The sequence below is a fragment of the Schistocerca piceifrons genome, chromosome X (genome assembly GCF_021461385.2).
Source record: "Schistocerca piceifrons isolate TAMUIC-IGC-003096 chromosome X, iqSchPice1.1, whole genome shotgun sequence".
In the NCBI taxonomy this organism is placed as follows: Eukaryota; Metazoa; Arthropoda; class Insecta; order Orthoptera; family Acrididae; genus Schistocerca; species Schistocerca piceifrons.
The window spans coordinates 850768828-850789387 of record NC_060149.1 but is presented as its reverse complement, the minus strand read 5'-3'; the positions used below and the strand labels follow the sequence as shown (position 1 = coordinate 850789387).

At 40.9% G+C, this 20560-nt stretch overlaps 1 protein-coding gene across 2 annotated transcripts in view; it reads right to left on the bottom strand.

The window, feature by feature from the left end:
• The window catches only part of LOC124722935 (glutamate receptor-interacting protein 2), a 454066-nt gene that overhangs the window by 97500 nt on the left and 336006 nt on the right, over positions 1–20560 (bottom strand). For both annotated transcript variants that reach the window (XM_047248095.1, XM_047248096.1), the window contains exon 10: positions 2753–2878. In XM_047248095.1, the coding sequence (XP_047104051.1) occupies positions 2753–2878 (126 nt within the window). The remainder of the gene's footprint in view (positions 1–2752; positions 2879–20560) is intronic.

Genomic DNA, 20560 nt, shown 5'->3' with positions numbered 1-20560 from the left:
CTGGATGGCTTAGTGCTCAGAGCATCTGCCTAGTGAATAGGAGACCAAGGTTCGAATCCTGGTCTGGCACAAATTTTCAACCTCCTCGTTAATATAAATCAATGACCACTAGCAGCTAAATATCATAAATTCCTTTGTGTTGACAATTTTTGGTAGTTATGATAAAGGCTTAGTGAGAGGTGTCAACGGCATGCCCATGGTTGAATTAAGCATGCTACACTATGTGATCAAAAGTATCTGGACATCTGGCTGAAAATGACTAACAAATTCATGGCGCCCTCCATTGGTAATGCTGGAATTCAATATAATGTTGGCCCACCCTTAGCCTTGATGACAGCTTCCACTCTTGCAGGCATATGTTCAATCACTTGCTGGAAGGTTTCTCAGGGAATGGCAGCCCATTCTTCACAGAGTGCTGCACTAAGGAGAGGTATTAATGTCAGTCGGTGAGGCCTGGCACCACGTGGGCATTCCAAAACATCCCAAAAGTGTTCTATCGGATTCAGGTGAGGACTCTGTGCAGACCAGTCCATCACAGGGATGTTATTGTCATGTAAAGACTCTGCCACAGGCTGTGCATTATTAACAGGTGCTCGATTATGTTGAAAGATGCAATCGCCATCCCTGAATTGCTCTTCAACAGTGGTAAGCATGAATGTGCTTAAAACATCAATGTAGGCCTCTTCTATGATAGTGCCATGCAAACCTTTATGGGGTTCAAACCCCCTCCATGAAAAACACGACCACACCATAACACCACCACCCCCGAATTTTACTGTTGGCACTACACACACTGGCAGATGACAGTCACCGGGTATTGGTCATACCCACACCTTGCCATCAGATCGCCACATTGTGTACCTTTATTTGTCACTCCACACAGCCATTTTCCACTGTTCAATCATCCAATGTTTATGCTCCTTACACCAAGCGAGGTGTCATCTGGCATTTACTGGCATGATGTATGGCTTATGAGCAGTCCCTCGACCATGAAATCCAAGTTTTCTCACCTCCCGCCTAACTGTCATAGTACTTGCAGTGGACCCTGATGCAGTTTGGAATTCCTGTGTGATGGTCTGGATAGATGTCTGCCTATTACATATTAAGAACCTCTTCAACTGTGGGTGGTCTCTGTCAGTCAACAGACAAGGTCAGCCTGTACGCTTTTTTGCTGTACGTGTCCCTTCGCATTTCCACTTCACTATCACATCAGAAACAGTGGACCCAGGGATGTTTATGAGTGTGGAAATCTTGGATACAGATGTATGACACATGTGACACCCAGTCACCTGACCACGTTTGAAGTCTGCGAGTTCTGGGGAGCACCCCATTCTGCTCTCTCACGATGTCTAATGACTACTGAGGTCGCTGATATGGAGTATATGGCAGTAGGTGGCAGCACAATGCACCTAATATGAAAACCATATGTTTTTGGGGGTGTCCAGATACTTTTTATAACAAAGTGTACATTTCATATTAAGTTGAATCCTGCCTTTGGAGTAAGGTGTTCTTGAAGTGGGTGTTCTGTTTTCACGTATTATCATATCGAAAGAAAAACTCCTCTGCTAAATGTTGGCTGTAAGGCTGAAAAATTAATACAGTGCTGCATAACCCTTGAATTATCCTTGACAGTGATGAGAAGCAGCTAACATCTATAGATATCTGAGATATACATTGGTCTGCCCACCTCCACTCTTCAATGATTATAGACATTTGCACTCATCAATGAAGAGAAATTAATGCCATTGATCGAATTTCAATCCTGGATGATCCCTTACCCACTTTCTTCATACATCACAGTGGTGGGAGGTTTGTACCATTGTTTATGATGGATGTGTGTAGGATAAATTGATTGTGTGGAGCCAGCTACATACAGTAAAGGTTGACACAGCCCTACCATCTGCCACTGAAAAGGTCGTGTGCAGTTCATCTGCAGATATTGGTAATGTGCTGGTGTTGTCACCAGAAAAAGCACTTCAGTAATTTATGTCTCACAATGACAGTTGAGTATTTGAATGATATCACTGTTGTGTATACCAATCTCACAGGCAGCTTCCCAGGCAGACAACCCTTCTAGCCCTAAAGTGACAACATGTACTTGATTTAAGGTTGAAATCAACCTTTGTGGAATGTTGGCACACTGAACAGTGAAAACCCAAAGTGTATCATCCCAGTCATAGCTGGAGATACAGCAAACTACTGATCTGCAGTGGGGAAGGAGAGGGGGTGGGACCCACTATGTAAACATGAGGGTAGTGCAAAAGCTTTTTGAGCAGTTTATGTATGACAGAGATAGGGAATTTTGAAGAGCATGTGTATATCTGTCAGTGTGTAAATGGGTGGGTGTACACAAAAGCGTACATGTGCTTGCATGAGCATGCATACTGTAATCAATTAAACAGACTAAGGCAATAAAAAAGCATTAAACAATAATGAAGTTATTTGTATTTTCAAACAATCAACATAGTATCATTAGTAAACAGAACTTCAGTAAGATTTGTAATGTCATGGTTAGTAAGCCTTTGCATCTTCACATAGTCTGACAAAGCCACATTGGACAAGAACTGCATTATAAAGTAAGGTAATAGAGTAGGCCAAATTATTTCTAATCTGAGCTACTACTGAACATCAAAAGATATGCAAATCTTGCAACACATCATGTTTGACACATGTTCAGATAAGAGGGACATATTGTTTCACTGATAACACAATTAATGAAGTAAGGAAATCAGGAGCTGTTTTTTTCACTCACCAGCACTAAGGGCAGATATTGTTATTGGATCAAGCGGCTCTTCACTGCCAGCTATAGTTATTCCAAGAGGTCCTCCATGTCTCACTAACTCAACAGTGTAAACAACGCTCTTGGTGTCTGCAATATCTGACAACAATCATTATTCTCTTTCTGAACTGTACTACACATAACAGACATAAGATCCATAATAATAAAAACTGTTTTATCTAACAGGAAACATTTTATCTAACAGGAAACATGATCTGAATCCCATTAGTTTAATGTCATTACAGAAAATTACTGTGTTTACATAATTTAATGTAATTGATGCTAGATCTGATTCATAATAAAAATTCCTGTAACCAACAAATACAAAATACTAGAGTTCTTAAACACTAATTATTATGAACAATCAGCATTAACAGATGCTTCAACATTTTAAAAGCAACAGCTTTCTTTTCAGGTGGCCTTATATACAGTTACAATGTTTTCTGTCTAATGCAGTCTGAAGGTGAGAAAGAGTTTTGATGTACTCATACTGTCAATGCAATAAAAAAATCAACAAAATGCAGCAACAATAAACTTTAATTTGAATCAGAAACATAGCAAAAATATACCAAAACTATTAAAAAAGTGGTAGTACAGAAATTTCAATCTAGAGCAACAATCTGCTACTGCAAATAAAACTTTAGGCAAGCAATATAAAACTGTAGGCAATCGAAATCCTTACAATAAAAAAGCTATAAACATCTTATCCTTCATATCTCTGTAAAGGGATGTCAACATTCACACCTTTAGCTGTGCCTGAAATATTATTTTATCTTTAGAATGCAAAATCCAATACATTTAGTAATGCATAAATCCAGAATTAGGTATACATGTTGTCATGGTCATCAGTCTAAAAACTGGTTTCATGCATCCCTCTAAACTAGTCTTTTCTGTGCAAGGCCCTTCACCTCTGCATAACTACTGCAGCTTATAGACATTTGAACCCGATTACTATACTCAGATCGTGGTCTCCCTCTACAGTCTTAACTCCCACATCCATAACTCTCTTACACTAGCAAGTTGACAGTTCATTGATGCCTCAGGACGTGTCTGATCAATTGGTCCCTTCTTTTACTCAAGTTGTGCCACAAATTTCATTCCTTACCAATCAGTTATGCACCTCCTCATTAGTCATTTGATCTACCGATATCATCTCTAACATTCTTCTGCAGCACCACATTTCAAAAGCTTCAATTCTCTCCTTATCTGATGTTCACTTTTACCAGTTTTTCAATTCTACTGTAAATTATTATAGCCAGCAATTTGCAACCACGACTTATTAAACTGCTGCTTCAATAATATTTGCACCTGCCAGCACCTGGTTTCTGTGTAATAGGCATTATTACATTCTTCTTGAAGTAAAAGGATATTTTGCTTGTTCTATACAGGGTGACCATTAATAGAACTGACAGAATGCAGTGACAGATTTCTGACTGGAAATGGAGGCAAAAAGGTCCTATGAACTTGTGTCTGGAAATGCACTGTTGCAACAGTAGATGACACTGATGAATTAAACTTCCTCTGACAACATGCTCTGTGTTCCTTGTGTGTTGAAGGCTGTATGATTGATGCATCATCCTGTAATCAGAAGAATCATCCAGTATTCCTGTCAGGAACAAACTAAGACTGTCTTTGTGTATGGCCACGTAGATGGAAATGGTCAAGAGGCAGCACAGCTATACCAAAACAAGTACCCTGACAGACACCAACTGCATCACATAGCATTTCAAGCCCTTTCTGGGCATTTGTGTGACCATGGGTCCTTTCAGACAGACATATGTGCAGGGAGGTGCTGGACTGACCGTACGGCAGATTTGGAGGACCAGGTTCAACAGGATGTTGAGACAAACCCTAGTACAAGCTCCAGACAACTGGTCCACCAACATGATGTAAGTCAAAGTACGATTCTGTCCGCTTGTTCCCAACATGAATATTGGACCATTTCTGATGCCTGCAGTACAGTGTGTCAGTCGCACAGGCTACAACACAGAAGGAGACATGGCATGTGGTCAGAGAAACTTTCACTGGCCAGCGTCAGAGCCATCTACCATGGCAATGATGCACTTCTGGACACATGCTCACAGGACCTTTCTTCCTCCATTCCCAGTCAGGAATCTGTCCCTGCAGTTAGTTGGTTTTATTAATGTTCACCCTATATATCTTGCATTTGGTACAGAATAGTGTCAACATGGCTCTCTCAACGATCTTAATAATTCTAAAGGAATGTTGTATATGGTTTTGATTTAGGTGTTTCAGTGCTCTGTCAAACTCTTCTAACTGTATCATATTTCTCATACCATCTTCATCTAGTTCCTCTTCTATTTCTATAACATTGTCTTCACATTTCCTTTCTTTTTATTACTCTTCTATATATCCATTCCACCTTTCAGCCTTCCCTTCTTTGTTTTGTACTGGCTTGCCATCTGTGCTTTTAGTATACACACAGTTGCCTCTCTTTTCACCACAGGTTTCTTTAATTTTACTATAGGTGGCATCCATCTATCTTTCTGTAAGTCATGCAGGCTTCTACAGCCTTTCATTTCTATTCTAGCCAATCCTGCTTTGCCATTTTGCACTTCTGGTCAACCTAATTTTTTAGACACCTGTGTTCCCTTCATTTGCTGCATTTTGTGTTGTCCAAAGATTTCCAATGGGCCTTTATATTTTTGCCTATTTGAGCTTCTGTCACCTTTAGTATTTCGTCACTCAGACCTACCCAGTCTGCTTTTGCCGCATTTCTTTCTGCTGTTTCAGACAGTCCTCACCTAATGCTCTCTGAAATGTTTCGCTATCAGTGATTGACAATTGTTCCTGAAGACATATGATTTATTTTTAATAGTTTCTGAGAATGAATACATTTCTTGTATACCTGTACGCAACAACTTTCTACATGTAGTGAAGTTCCATGAATCACATGCAACATTTGAAATTAGAGACAATTCTGCATGATCTGAATTTTATCACTGATTAAACAGTGATAATATTTGTGGGAGAAAGTATCTAATAGCTAATTGTACCAGTGAAAAATTGTCTGTTACAAATGGGTCACTGTGGATGAATCAGGCTATCATGTCAAAAACTGTAAGCTCTATCAAAACTAGAAGTTCAGCAACAAATAGTGTAACAAGAATTATTAGGAAGCAGTTAGAGACAGTAATTGTGAAACCTGTACAAATGAAATATGCAAATCACAGTCAAGCAAAAATAATCTGAGGTCTTGTAAGAGTAGCAATGAGACACAAAAAAGGCTCACATATCAGTTCTGTGAAATTGTGAAGTAAAGCTACAATGTAAAAGAAGATTGTGAAATTGTCAATGATGACATTGGCAGTAAGGAAGGCAATCCCATAAGTAAAAAACCTGTGCTCCTCAATGCTCCTACAGTTATTTTAAAAAGATGCTTTTATTAGAGCATTTCCTGAACATCAACAAATCATTTAAAGTAATGGTGTGTGCTGTGTCAGCACTGGTCTGCCTATTTTACGGTATATCTTTCTCCTCCAATAAGGATGAAGTTCATTGTCGGTGCTGCCCGATGGTGTGACAAGGTCACATGGTGCTAGCATGTGGTACAGGGTGTGGCAGCAGATGGAGTGTGGTGTGACAGCCAGGTCAGAGGTGGGAGGACTGTGGATTGAGTGGTGTGCACATGGGCTTAACTCCAGATTGGGAAGAGATTTTATTTCAAATTTCAACTGAGAACTCTGTTCAAGTTCTGCCAGCATGGTGAGGGTGATGCCATGGTTAAGAACAAAATCAAAGCTCTTTGTTCCCTACTTTCAGATGTGCTAACAAAGAAACTGGGGGTCACCCACATGCTCAAGTATGGCATTTACTTAGTGAACCACATTCCAGTTAAGGCAATACTGCATAGGTTACCTCCACCTATGATGAAGATATTACTAGAAAAAATAAAATAAAATGTTAGTAAAAGGTGTCATTCACCCCTGTAAGTCACTGTACATGGCACCAATACTTCTGGTACCTAAACTGAGTGAGTAATTTTGGTCAGTAGTGGATTATTGGGAATTAAATGAAAAGGTGGTATTAAGGTTGTTACCTTTACCAGACCTTCACTGACAATCTGGGTGGTTCTGAGGGACACTGGATTTTACCACAAAGCTTGCAACCAAATACCTTTAGATGAACAATCCAAGCCAGTCACTGTGTTTACCCTTTGGGCTGGCAACAGGGGCTGCTGTTCTGTCACAATTGATGGATGTTGTATATTCTGATGTGACATTCAAATTTGTGTACCACTATTTAGACAACTTAGTGGTACACAGTAACTTGATTCAGGAGCACCTGGCACATCTGGAGGAAGTGTTCAGGCAGTTATAGAAAGCAGGGCTTGCTGTAAATACTGAGAACGTAGTTTTTGCCTCTCCTTCAATGACATTTGTGGCACATATTGTGTCAGGAGAGGGGATCTGCATCGATCCTGCCGAGTGGAGGTTATAAAATAAGTGCCTTGTCCATGAATGTTAAACAGGTTGCTCAGTTTGTTGGGATGGCAAATTTCTTCTGTAAGTTCATTGAGAGGCTTGCTGAGAAAGCAGCTCCTTTGGATGAACTATACTCACAGCGGTGTAAATTTACTTGACGGTCTTCTCAGGAGGCTGCATTCTTAGCGCTTAAACAAGCTTTACAGTCTGTGCTAGTGTTAGCTCCACCAGATTTTAATAAAGAATTTATTTTGCAAACTGATACCTTTGAAGAAGGACTTAATTGGTTTCTGTTACAAGAAAAAGAAGGGGAGCAGAGGGCTTTACTTATGCCTCACAGGGGTTAAATGAGATAGAGAGGAAGTAATCCATGTATGAGCCAGAAGTGCACACTGTTTTGTTTGGGATTCTGAAATGTAAGTACTATTTGAAACACCAGAAATCTATCCTGGAAACAGACAGTTAAGCACTGAGCTGGGTACTTGCTAGACCCCAGAGACAGGATGCATTGTGAGGTGGGCTACCAGGATTCTCACATTTAGATTTGAGGTCCACAATGTCAAGGTCTCTGAGATGTGTTGGCTGATGGTTTAAGCCACATGTATGAACAGAAAGATGATAGTCCAATGCGTCATCCTCCAGAGGCTGAACAGGAACATGTAGATCAAATTAGTTGCATCTTGATTCAGATCCCTAGTCTCTTCAGAGATATTAGAGAATTTCAAGATCAGGACGAACATTTGAGTGTCATAAAACAGAGGACTGAGAATGATGAGTGTGTCATCCCTTATTTAATGAAAGATCAGGTGCTGTGTTTTAAGGTGTGGGTGGAAATTTTGGGACATATGAAACACAGGAGAAGATCTGGGAGTTTTTATGATAGCTGAAAACAGACACAGAGATTTGCAAGATGGTAGCCAATGGTCAAGTATGTGCTCTGAGTAAACATGCTCAGAATACCAACGTCAGGTACTTGGCTTCGAAACATGTTGATAAGACATTTCAGTGCATATATATTGGTTTTGTGGGTCTCCTGCCAAAATCTAGGGATGAGAACAAGTATATTTTGGTTTGTATTGATGCCTGTACCAGACTCATATGGTTGTTACCCACTGGAGGGGTGAAACCTGCCAGACACCCAGAATTTAAGGAAGATGTTTTGGGCCTTCAGACTGCTGAAATCCATCATTATTGATAGTACGAGCTGTTTTACTGCCAAGGCAATTAAACAATTATGTTTACAGATAGGGGTGCAACACAACCATAACCCCATACTATCCTAACCCCTCTTACACTGAGCACCTTAACTGCAATCTGAGATCTGCACTACCTACCTACCATCATAAAGATCAAAGTAACTGGGACTGTTCTCTACCTTGATTGACTATGGCATTTAATATCACATATCACGTGGCCCTCGGATCAATGCCATCCAAGTTACTTCTGGGTTATCAGGTGGCAACTCCACTATGCACCTTGTAGACAATCGAGGATCTATTGCTTGAAGGGAAAAGTCCTCAACTGGTTGCTGTACAGAGGAAATTAGCCAGGAGAAATGTCCAGAATTCCCAAAGGGAGGAAGTTATGTGTTATAACCAGCAGCAATGGCCAAATTCTTACTGAGTGGGTGATGTGGCCTACATTAAGAATTTCCAGAAGTTTACTAAGGTGGGTGCAATGAATCTCTAAAAAATTGTTGCCCCATTACAGAGGGTCATTGTGTATTAGAAGATTTCTTACCATGGTAAAGGTGCTGTCACAAGATTGACAGACTGGCAAGGAGGTTACAGCTCACATCACTCAAATTAAGCCAGATGCTAAGAATTAACGAAAGGAGTTTTCAGTCCCAGCCGAATACATCACATCCAGTTCTCAGTGCTCATTTGATGGAACATTACCAGCTTCTATTAGCAGTGGCCAAGCAACATCACTGACATATATTTGTCCGTTCATCATTGCTGTTACAAGCAACTGAATGTAAAAACAGGAAGCACTCTTGCCACCAATGCCCTGTGATTTTGTGGTTGCACCTGTACGTCATTTATGAACTATGCACTCAAATTCTTTCCAAACCCTTCACAGTTGCTGTTTCACCTTTACTATCTCAGTAAGACTGTTCTGGCTGTTGCTACACACTAAGGTTAATGACCAAATTGTTTAGAAGCTGCTCTTGTAGCATTGCCTCAGGTTTGTGGTTCCATACTTCCTCTACAGCTAGTAAATATTTGCTAAGCCAAGTTTCTGATGGCTTATTGCCCAGCAAATGTTAGAACTGGACCATATTATCTACAGGTGCAAGCAGCACCACCTATACAAACTCTAGTAGCATGCAGTAAACTGAGAACCAACAGCAATTCATTTCAGAACATTCATGCTGGATCAGCATCCCAAAGCTACCTCTGTTATGCATCAAACCTACACCGGTATGTGTTCAACATTGTCTCTAGGCAACCAGCAGACTTCCATCTTCCTATTGGTCAGCTGATATCATCATATCACTACTCCATGTGTTTCCTCAGATACATGTCTGGTGAAATCATTTCACTACCTGTCCCTCCCACAGACTGCCATTCTGTAAAGGATTTCAGTCAGTTTCACCTATTACTGATGAGACCAGTGAGTCTCACCAGCCACAGCCACTGCAGCCTGAACCCACAGTATTTCACAGCCTCCACTTAACCCTCCACCTGATTCAAAACTAATCCACACCAAACAAGCTTCATCTTCATTTTAGTCAATCTTCTTATTGTGTAAAGGCTGAAAACTCAAGAAAATCAATACTTGATTGAAATTTTTCAGGGGATTCCATATATCTAAAGTCCCTCTACTACCAAATCATTAACAATTATATTTATAAATTCATATGTTATTATAGAGTATGAAATCATCCATCTTGCTGTAATGAAGCAAGTGACACAACAACCACCTACAATAATGTTACTAGCAAATAATGAAACAGTTACAGTAACAAATAATTCAACAGCTGGTAGTCCAACAGTTACCACCTCTGTCACCAAAGAGTATTAACCCCTTAACATATTGATTTTTTTTCAAATTATATCCCAAGAAACAATATTTTTTATTAATGAAAAACATCCTATAATGTATGTATTTAGGTGTATAAAGACAGCCTTTAAAGTGCAAAATAATGAGTTACAAAATTTTGAAGATCACCAATAATAAAATCCCAAGTATACTCGTACACTGGACTTTGACTAAAATATCATGAAATTTGAAGCCATTTTTTAGTTTCTGTGTAGTTATGAAGTCTAACCATGTGTTTCACAACAGTTTTCTGTGAACATAAATTTTGGAGGAGCTTACTGATGCACGGTGGATGTATTTGTCTCATACCTCTGGTGAGCACTTGTCACTCAGCTGATGAACTGTCATCACTTTCAGTCTCTGATGAAGTGATGTCATATTCTTCTTCACTTTCTGAGCTGTTAAATTCACTAAACAATCACTACAGCCATCCTTTTTTGAAAGCCCAACCTAAACAACAATAGAGGAGAGACGCTGAAAGCATGAATTGTGTTGTCAACCAAAAAAACAACAGCCAAGCTACAAATGTAGGACCAGATGCTGTCTAGTGGTCAAACACTTAACCATCAGTGCTGAAATGGACATAAACAGGGTTTTATTAAGTTAATGAAGGTCTGTTTTTAAGCTGCTTGAGTATACTTGGGATTTTAAGTATACACCAAAATAATAAAAACAAAATAACTTGCAATTTTATGTTAAGAGGTTAACAATTAATCAGTTACTACATCTTCCCATTTAATTTCCCTGACTTCTGCCCAGTGTACAGTTGACTGAGAGCCCTACACTGCTCACCTGTCCCACAAGTTATTAGTGCACAAGGTATGTGACAAGTATCAACAGTGCATTTGGGAGGACGACGGTTCAATCCCGCGTCCGCCCATCCTGATTTAGGTTTTCCATGATTTCCCTAAATGGCTCCAGGCAAATGCCGGGATGGTTCCTTTCAAAAGGGCATGGCTGACTTCCTTCCCTGTCCTTCCCTATTCCAATGAGGCCAATGACCTCGCTGTCTGGTCTTCTTCCCCAAAACAACCAACCAATATCAACAGTACATCTTGTCTTTATTGTGGGCAAGATGAGAAGTATTCTCACTAGTGCGAAACAATGCTCAGAATGGAATTTTACAGAGGTGGTGCTGAATTATTAAAGTTTCAGATCACTGTAATGCAAGCAGAAGAAATAACTGGAATTTATCATACTTGCTCTTTTTTCAGAGTGCATCTAAAATCTCCATACCCAAACCAGTGAATCTAATTCAAATAATGGGAATTTTTGACTAGCCTCAGAAAAGTCCATCACCTACTCTACATTCAAGACCTACCTCAAAGTGCACATAATCAAATTCCACAAATTATAATGCCATACATCTACAACTGAGAAAATGCATATTTTAGCAGACCAGTTTAAACAGGGAGAACATTCATCATTCATGCAAATGTGATAGTTGTTGTACATCACAACCAACAGTGCAGGTGTTTTTTCCTCAGGCAGCATCCAATCTGGGTAAATTATGCTCACAAGGGTGCTTTATCCAACAAAAGAATGTATCATGGTCCTTGTTTGTGCATCTTAAATGTTACACAGTTACTCATATCACTCTGTTCTGCTGTGCACTAACAGTCACCAAGAAGTGCTTTTGCACTATCTCTGTCATCACTGCCAGTAAGCCCAAGCTGTACCATAATGATATACATTCCACAACTGTAGATACCACCTGCATCACAACATCCTTGACATTGTCTGGACTTGATGGATGTCAGTAAACATACTGAAGTGTGTAGATGAATTATGAATTGATACAGAGCATTCAGATTGTTGAGGGAGATGAAAATCTGTGTTTGGGGACAAGAATGCATAGGAAAAGGAAGAGAAGGAAAATTAATAGGGGAAAATTAATTGTGGGAAAGGACTGAAGTCACCTGGAAGAATAGTGCACATAGCACAATTTACTTGTTGCTGTTGTTTATATGGGAACGATCTGGAGACACTGAAAGGTTTCAGTTACATTATGTAATGGTACAACAGAGATTTGAAAACCAGATTTTATTCTGCAAAACACTTTCAGAAGCAAATGTAGACTGTGACTATAATTTATTGGTTATGAACTGTACATGAAATCCCAAGAAATTATAGAAATATAGGAAATTATGGAGATGACAGTTTGATAATTTGGAAGAATCAGAGGTTTTTGAGAGCATCAAAAGGAGCATTAGGAAACTATTCAGGGGAAAGGAACACAATACAAGTTGAATGATGTAATGTAACAGCCTTGACTCACATGAAGGAGCATGTGTTACACAATTTTTAACATATTACTCAGTAAACAGCTTTTAATGTGTCACCTGATACACTGTATCAACAGAAGTGTTCTTATATAACTACATTTCACAATTATTATTCAATATAATTCTAAGTATTTGAAAATTATCTGTGTATCTTTATGTAATGCAATTATCTTTTGTATGGAATTGTCATTTTGGAAGTTACAGCAGTCTGGCACAGAAACATCAATACTGTTTAAAAGTGTATAACATAAAGTTCAAAGTAACTTGCTAAACTAAAAATGTAATCATTGAGTGGGAATATACATAAATTTTAGTAATCAAAATAATTATATAATTTAGAATAAATTTAAAGTTTTTTTGGAACTACACTCCTGGAAATTGAAATAAGAACACCATGAATTCATTGTCCCAGGAAGGGGAAACTTTATTGACACATTCCTGGGGTCAGATACATCACATGATCACACTGACAGAACCACAGGCACATAGACACAGGCAACAGAGCATGCACAATGTCGGCACTAGTACAGTGTATATCCACCTTTCGCAGCAATGCAGGCTGCTATTCTCCCATGGAGACGATCATAGAGATGCTGGATGTAGTCCTGTGGAACAGCTTGCCATGCCATTTCCACCTGGCGCCTCAGTTGGACCAGCGTTCGTGCTGGACGTGCAGACCGCGTGAGACGACGCTTCATCCAGTCCCAAACATGCTCAATGGGGGACAGATCCGGAGATCTTGCTGGCCAGGGTAGTTGACTTACACCTTCTAGAGCACGTTGGGTGGCACGGGATACATGCGGACGTGCATTGTCCTGTTGGAACAGCAAGTTCCCTTGCCGGTCTAGGAATGGTAGAACGGTGGGTTCGATGATGGTTTGGATGTACCGTGCACTATTCAGTGTCCCCTCGACGATCACCAGTGGTGTACGGCCAGTGTAGGAGATCGCTCCCCACACCATGATGCCGGGTGTTGGCCCTGTGTGCCTCGGTCGTATGCAGTCCTGATTGTGGCGCTCACCTGCACGGCGCCAAACACGCATACGACCATCATTGGCACCAAGGCAGAAGCGACTCTCATCGCTGAAGATGACACGTCTCCATTCGTCCCTCCATTCACGCCTGTCGCGACACCACTGGAGGCGGGCTGCACGATGTTGGGGTGTGAGTGGAAGACGGCCTAACGGTGTGCGGGACCGTAGCCCAGCTTCATGGAGACGGTTATGAATGGTCCTCGCCGATACCCCAGGAGCAACAGTGTCCCTAATTTGCTGGGAAGTGGCGGTGCGGTCCCCTACGGCACTGCGTAGGATCCTACGGTCTTGGCGTGCATCCGTGCGTCGCTGCGGTCCGGTCCCAGGTCGACGGGCACGTGCACCTTCCGCCGACCACTGGCGACAACATCGATGTACTGTGGAGACCTCACGCCCCACGTGTTGAGCAATTCGGCGGTACGTCCACCCGGCCTCCCGCATGCCCACTATACGCCCTCGCTCAAAGTCCGTCAACTGCACATACGGTTCACGTCCACGCTGTCGCGGCATGCTACCAGTGTTAGACTGCGATGGAGCTCCGTATGCCACGGCAAACTGGCTGACACTGACGGCGGCGGTGCACAAATGCTGCGCAGCTAGCGCCATTCGACAACCAACACCGCGGTTCCTGGTGTGTCCGCTGTGCCGTGCGTGTGATCATTGCTTGTACAGCCCTCTCGCAGTGTCCGGAGCAAGTATGGTGGGTCTGACACACCGGTGTCAATGTGTTCTTTTTTCCATTTCCAGGAGTGCATTTGTTGTAGCTCATGTTTTACAAAATTTTGTATAAAAGTTCAAATGATGTAAAAAACAAGTGGTAAGCATTTTGCTTTCTATTGCATAACATACTGTTGTGCACAAGTTACTATGAATATGTAAATTTTCATTATAACATAACTACAGTACCAGAATCAACAATGAAGTTTTCATCACCAACTGTTACTATTCTATATAAGGGCTGGCGTTAGGCTAAAGAAGTGAGATGCAGTTTAGTTGTCTATGTTAATCGAAGAGTAGTAGTACTGACTTGGCTCTGATAATTGTATTTTATGCTGTATCATGATAAGTGTGAAAAATTGTGACTTTATCTGCTGCATCTGGAAAGGATAAATTGGAAGATAATGGTATACATAAATATTGTCATGTTACTATTTTATGGTCAAGAACCCTGGACTGTTTATTCTACTTCTAATGACATCTGATTAGCTAATGGCATGTGGTGATATGTCTTGAATCAATGTAGCAACAAAATCACCTGATATATGATACTGTAATTAATAACATTGAAAAAGTCAGATAATTTTATGTTGAAACAATCACATAGGTACAATAGCTGGGGAGTTATGAAAGATGTAATAGTCAAGGCAGCAGAGGAACAACTAGGCAAAGATACAAGACCAAGTAGAAATCCTGGGATAACATATGAGGTAATGAATTTCATTTACAAAAAGAGAAATATTGAGACCTAGCAAATGAAGCAGACAAGACAGAATACAGGCATCTAACAAAATGTGACTGACAGGAAGAGGAAAATGACAAATCAGGAATGGCCAGAGGAGAAATACAAAGTAGTAGAAGTGTGCAAGACTTCTGGGAAAGATTGAGGCCACCAATAGGGAAAATTAAAGTAACCTCTGGAGAAAAGAGAATGTATGACTATTAAGGGCTCAGATGATAAGCCAACACTAAGCAAAGAAGGGAAAGATGGGAAGAGAAACAACCATGTGGGGACCTCACCACTGATGATGCAAGAGGCCTTTGGCTCTCTAGCCTTGCTGATTTAATTGTGAACAGTTGTAATGTGTGCATGCATTTCTGTTGTACACAAAATATCACACAAATGACAGTGATATGAGTCAGCCCTCCTGCAGGGAGGAATATCTTTGGCTCTCTAGATCTGCTGAGTTTGCTATGAACATATGTATTGCGTGCTTCCATTTCTGCTGTACATCAGTTGTCAGTAATATGGTATGTGTTAGTTGCATTTACTAGCATTCTGCTTCATTCTGTGAACACTCCCCACCAGAACCTCTACAGTGGTGACCCCACAATGAACAGCAGCATCTACTTCAATGTAACAAGTGTACTTCATCAGATTGTGTTTGCGTTGACAACAGAACCATTCTATAATTGCAGTCTTTTTGAACAATTTGGACAAAATGGTGACTTCCAAAGTGACTCGCATAATGTTCTCTTTACCCTGATCAGTCCACAGATGGTGTGAAAAACAAAAGTGTCATTCCGCTGTGTCTTACCATTGACAACAACAATGGTTAATGTGTGCAGGAACAGTGTGTAGCACATTCTGACCTCCTCTCTGATTTCAATGGCAAGACAAATCTAGCCTCACATTAACAAGATAGTAACAGATAACTATTTCATGTCTGCATGACAATAACTTGCATGATTTAATCATTCTACGCACATCAGGAATGATCCAGTCAAACTCATCCGTAATCCAATGTGGGGCCTAGCCAGCTGGGTCATGAGGGAAGACTCCCGGGTTTCCGCCCATGTTGGACACAGTCCAAAGGATCTCTGACCAAAAGTTCCAGCACATCCACAACAGGTCTCCTGAAGAGCACACACATGACCGTGTACGCAACCTAAACTGCTGACCTACAACCAGAACAGTCGGTGACATGGTTCATAATCATTGAATTCATACTACACATTTATCATCGATGATGCTGTCAAGTTTGTGGTCCTACTCTGCAACTTAGAGGATCATGCTGATACTGTTAATCATATCATACAACACCTCCATCTGAATGAAAATTCAACATTGCAAAAGCAGCTTTGCTCCAGCAACTTGTCAAGAGGCCACAGCAACAACTGCGACAAGTAATTTACCAGGAACAATTGGGCAGCAGGATACCATCTCAGCTATGCAGTGATCAACCCAACTCTTATGCCACACAGTATGCTCTGGGTGCTCTGGTTAATTAAATTACCATCTCAGATACAGTTGGTGATGATTTCATACAAAAACGAAACAAAAGAAAACAGATTATTTCTGACTGACAGATTTTTTGCAGTCCCACAGCAACAAGAATACTCAGATATGATGTACAACAGTAAAAATCCCAAAATCCCCAGCACATTCGTGGACAAACCATGCCAGTTGCAGTCACAAGGAGATGTTGAGACCCGAGTGTTTACATACTCTCATGAGAGTGACGTCACTAGCATCTGTTTCAGGAGCGGTGACCTTTGACTGGACTTGACTGCCACTGCACCTGCCAGCAGTAATATTCCTCACAGCAGTGAGGCAGTGCAGCTGCAGCTGTGTTGGTTTCACTCCTGCTTTCATGACCAGACACACAACTGCTCCACACTATGCAATCACCCAAAAGCGAGACACAATCTGGACTGCAGCACACAACAAAGCAGCCTACAGCTCAAGCAAGTGGGTCAAACTAGTTTTGCCCCATCTACAAGTGACAGTAGTCAACTGCATGTGTTAGACAACTCAGCAAATCAACACTTTCTGACAGACACTGGCTCTGAAGTAAGCACCATTGCTGGGTAACGGCCACAAACAGAACATTCAATGCCTAACATCCAACTGTGTGCCACAAACAACATTCTTGTGAAATTGTTTGGAACCATCACATGAACTATGGACCTCAGTTTGCATTAGAAATCATGGCTGTTTGTGATCAAAGACGCCCACAAACTGATCTTGAGAGTGGATTTTCTCCATCAGTTTCACCTGTCCCGTGAGCTAACACGAGATATTCTCAGGCAAACCAGCTGTGGAGAGTCAGTACTCGGTATCACTCACAGTTCAACAGAAAAATTCACATGCAGCTCCAGAGGTGACTATTCTGGTAATAACCCCCTTGCCCCCTTAATTTCCACATGTGACACCTGCCTGCAACTACTTAATGAGTGTCAGGCTTTGGAGTACAAACTAAAGTTATGGCAAAAAGTTATGAAGAAGGAAAAAAGGGGAAGCTACTGCTACACAACACGAATTTACAACTGAAAACTGAAGTACATTCATTAGGTAGGAAATTGGATCCTATGCAATCTTATTTATGACTGTTACAATGAGAACAGCATTACCATCTGCAAATTCCTGGTGTGAATGAGACAGCAACTGCCACAACATCGATGGTCTACATACATGAATAGTGGACAGTCGATGCATACTGCACTGCACAACTCACCATAAATGCAGGTCAGTATGATGAACTTTTCTGACAGTGTGCATGCATCCTCTACATGTGCTCCTACCTCCCCCTCCCCCCCCCCCCCTCCCCTGCCAACATAATGTGTGTGAAAAGTCTCAGACATGGCACATGACACAGTGCATGAAATTAACACCATGCCAAGTCCACTAGATCCATGCATCATCCTAAACCCACATGGATTTTGTGAGATGTACCCAGCACAGTGACACAGGCACCACTCAGACAGAAGACAACATGCAAGAAACGAGAGATGACAAAGCATCACCTTATTCATCATCACCACAAGCAACCCTCCCATGCTGCTGCTTGAGATCTTCACCGAACAGCAATCTCGATACAGATGTATCTGATGGCCTCCTCCTACCTTAGCGAGTCTCACCTGCACTAATTGAGGAGGAGGGGGCAGGGGGCACCATCACTGCATTCCTTTGCTGAGAAATGGCCCATTTGTGTCCTGCCTTGCAGCAGGTCATGGCATGGCTAGTCATGCACAGCTGCATGAAGAACACATGAGTGGCTGGTACTCCACCCCTCACCAGTGTTCTGCATTGCAATGGATGGGGCTCTTTGGGGACTTTACCAATGATGACACAAAAAAATCACACAAATAAGACTCTTTGGCAGTGAAATGAGTTCAGCCATCCCAGAATGAGGAATAACTTTGGCTGTCTCACCTTGCTGATTTCAATATGAACAGTTTATTGTGTACATGCATTTCTGTTATATGTCTATTGTTGGTAATAAAGTGTGTGTTAATTGCATTTAATAGCAACCTGTTTCATTATGTGAGAAGTCCCTTCCAGCATCATTACAAATGCATAGAGAGGTCACACAAAGGAAAGACACTTGATGAAAACATTATGGAGAGGGTAGAGGAAGTAGATGAAGATGAAATGCAAGTTGTGACACTGAGAGACAAGTTTGACAAATCAGTGAAAGATCTAAGTTGAAATATGGCAACTAGAGTAGACAAAATTCCCTTGGAGTTATTAAGATCTCTGGTAGGTCAGCTGATGCAAAACAGTTCTGTCTGCTATGTAAGATACAGGAGATGAATGAAATAGCTTCAGAGTTCAAGAAAAATGTAATAATTTCAATTGCAAAGAAGGTAAGTACTGGCAGGCGTGAATACATCTACATCTACATCTACATGGATACTCTGCAAATCACATTTAAGTACCTGGCAGAGGGTTCATCAAACCACCTTCAAAATTCTCTGTTGTTCCAATCTCATATAGCAAGCGGAAAGAACAAACACCTATATCTTTCCGTGCAAGCTCTGATTTCCCTTAGTTTATCATGGTGATCATTTCTCCCTATGTAGATTTGTGTCAACAAAATATTTTTGTATTCATAGGAGAAAGTTGGTGATTGGAATGTTGTGAGTAAATTCCGTTGCAACAAAAAACGCCTTTCTTGTAATCATGTCCAGCCCAAATCCTGTATCATTTCAGTGACACTCTCTCCCATATTTCGTGATAATACAAAATGTGCTGCCCTTCTTTGAACTTTTTTGATATACTCCATCAGACCTATCTGGTAAGGATCCCACACTGAGCAGCAGTATTCTAAAAGAGGATGGACAAGTGTAGTGGAGGCAGTCTCCTTAGTAGATCTGTTACATTTTCTAAGTGTCCTGCCAATAAAATGCAGTCTTTGGTTAGTCTTTCCCACAACATTTTCTATGTGTTCCTTCCAATTTAAGTTGTTCATAATTGCAATTCCTAGGTATTTAGTTGAATTTATGGCCTTTAGATTTGAGTGATTTATCGTGTAGCCGAAGTTTTACGAATTCATTTTAGCACTCATGTGAATGACCTATTACTTATCATTATTTAGGGTCAACTGCCAATTTCCACACCATTCACATATCTTTTTTAAATCATTTTGTAATTTGTTTTGGTCTTCTGGTGACTTTATTAGCCAATAAATGACAGCATCATCTGCAAACAACCTAAGACAGCTGCTCACATTGTCTCCCAAATCATTTATATAGATAAGGAACAGCAAAGGGCCTATCTACATCTACATCTACATCTACATCCATACTCCGCAAGCCACCTGACGGTGTGTGGCGGAGGGTACTTTGAGTACCTCTATCGGTTCTCCCTTCTATTCCAGTGTCGTATCGTTCGTGGGAAGAAAGATTGTCGGTATGCCTCTGTGTGGGGTCAAATCTCTCTGATTTTATCCTCATGGTCTCTTTGTGAGGTATACGTAGGAGGGAGCAATATACTGCTTGACTCCTCAGTGAAGGTATGTTCTCGAAACTTCAACAAAAGCCCGTACTGAGCTATTGAGTGTCTCTCCTGCAAGTCTTCCACTGGATCTATCATCTCCATAATGCTTTCGCGATTACTAAATGATCCTGTAATGAAGAGCACTGCTCTCCATTGGATCTTCTCTCTCTCTTCTATCAACCCTATCTGGTATGGATCCCACACTGGTGAGCAGAATTCAAGTAGTGGGTGAACAAGTGTACTGTAACCTACTTCCTTTGTTTTTGGGTTGCATTTCCTTAGGATTCTTCCAATGAATCTCAGTCTGGCATCTGCTTTACCAATGATCAACTTTATATGATCATACCATATTAAATCACTACTAATGCCTACTCCCAGATAATTTATGGAATTAACTGCTTCCAGTTGCTGACCTGCTATATTGTAGCTAAATGATAAAGGATCTTTCTTTCTACGTATTTGCAGCACATTACACTTGTCTACATTGAGATTCAATTGGCATTCCCTGCACCATGCATCAATTTGTTGCGGAT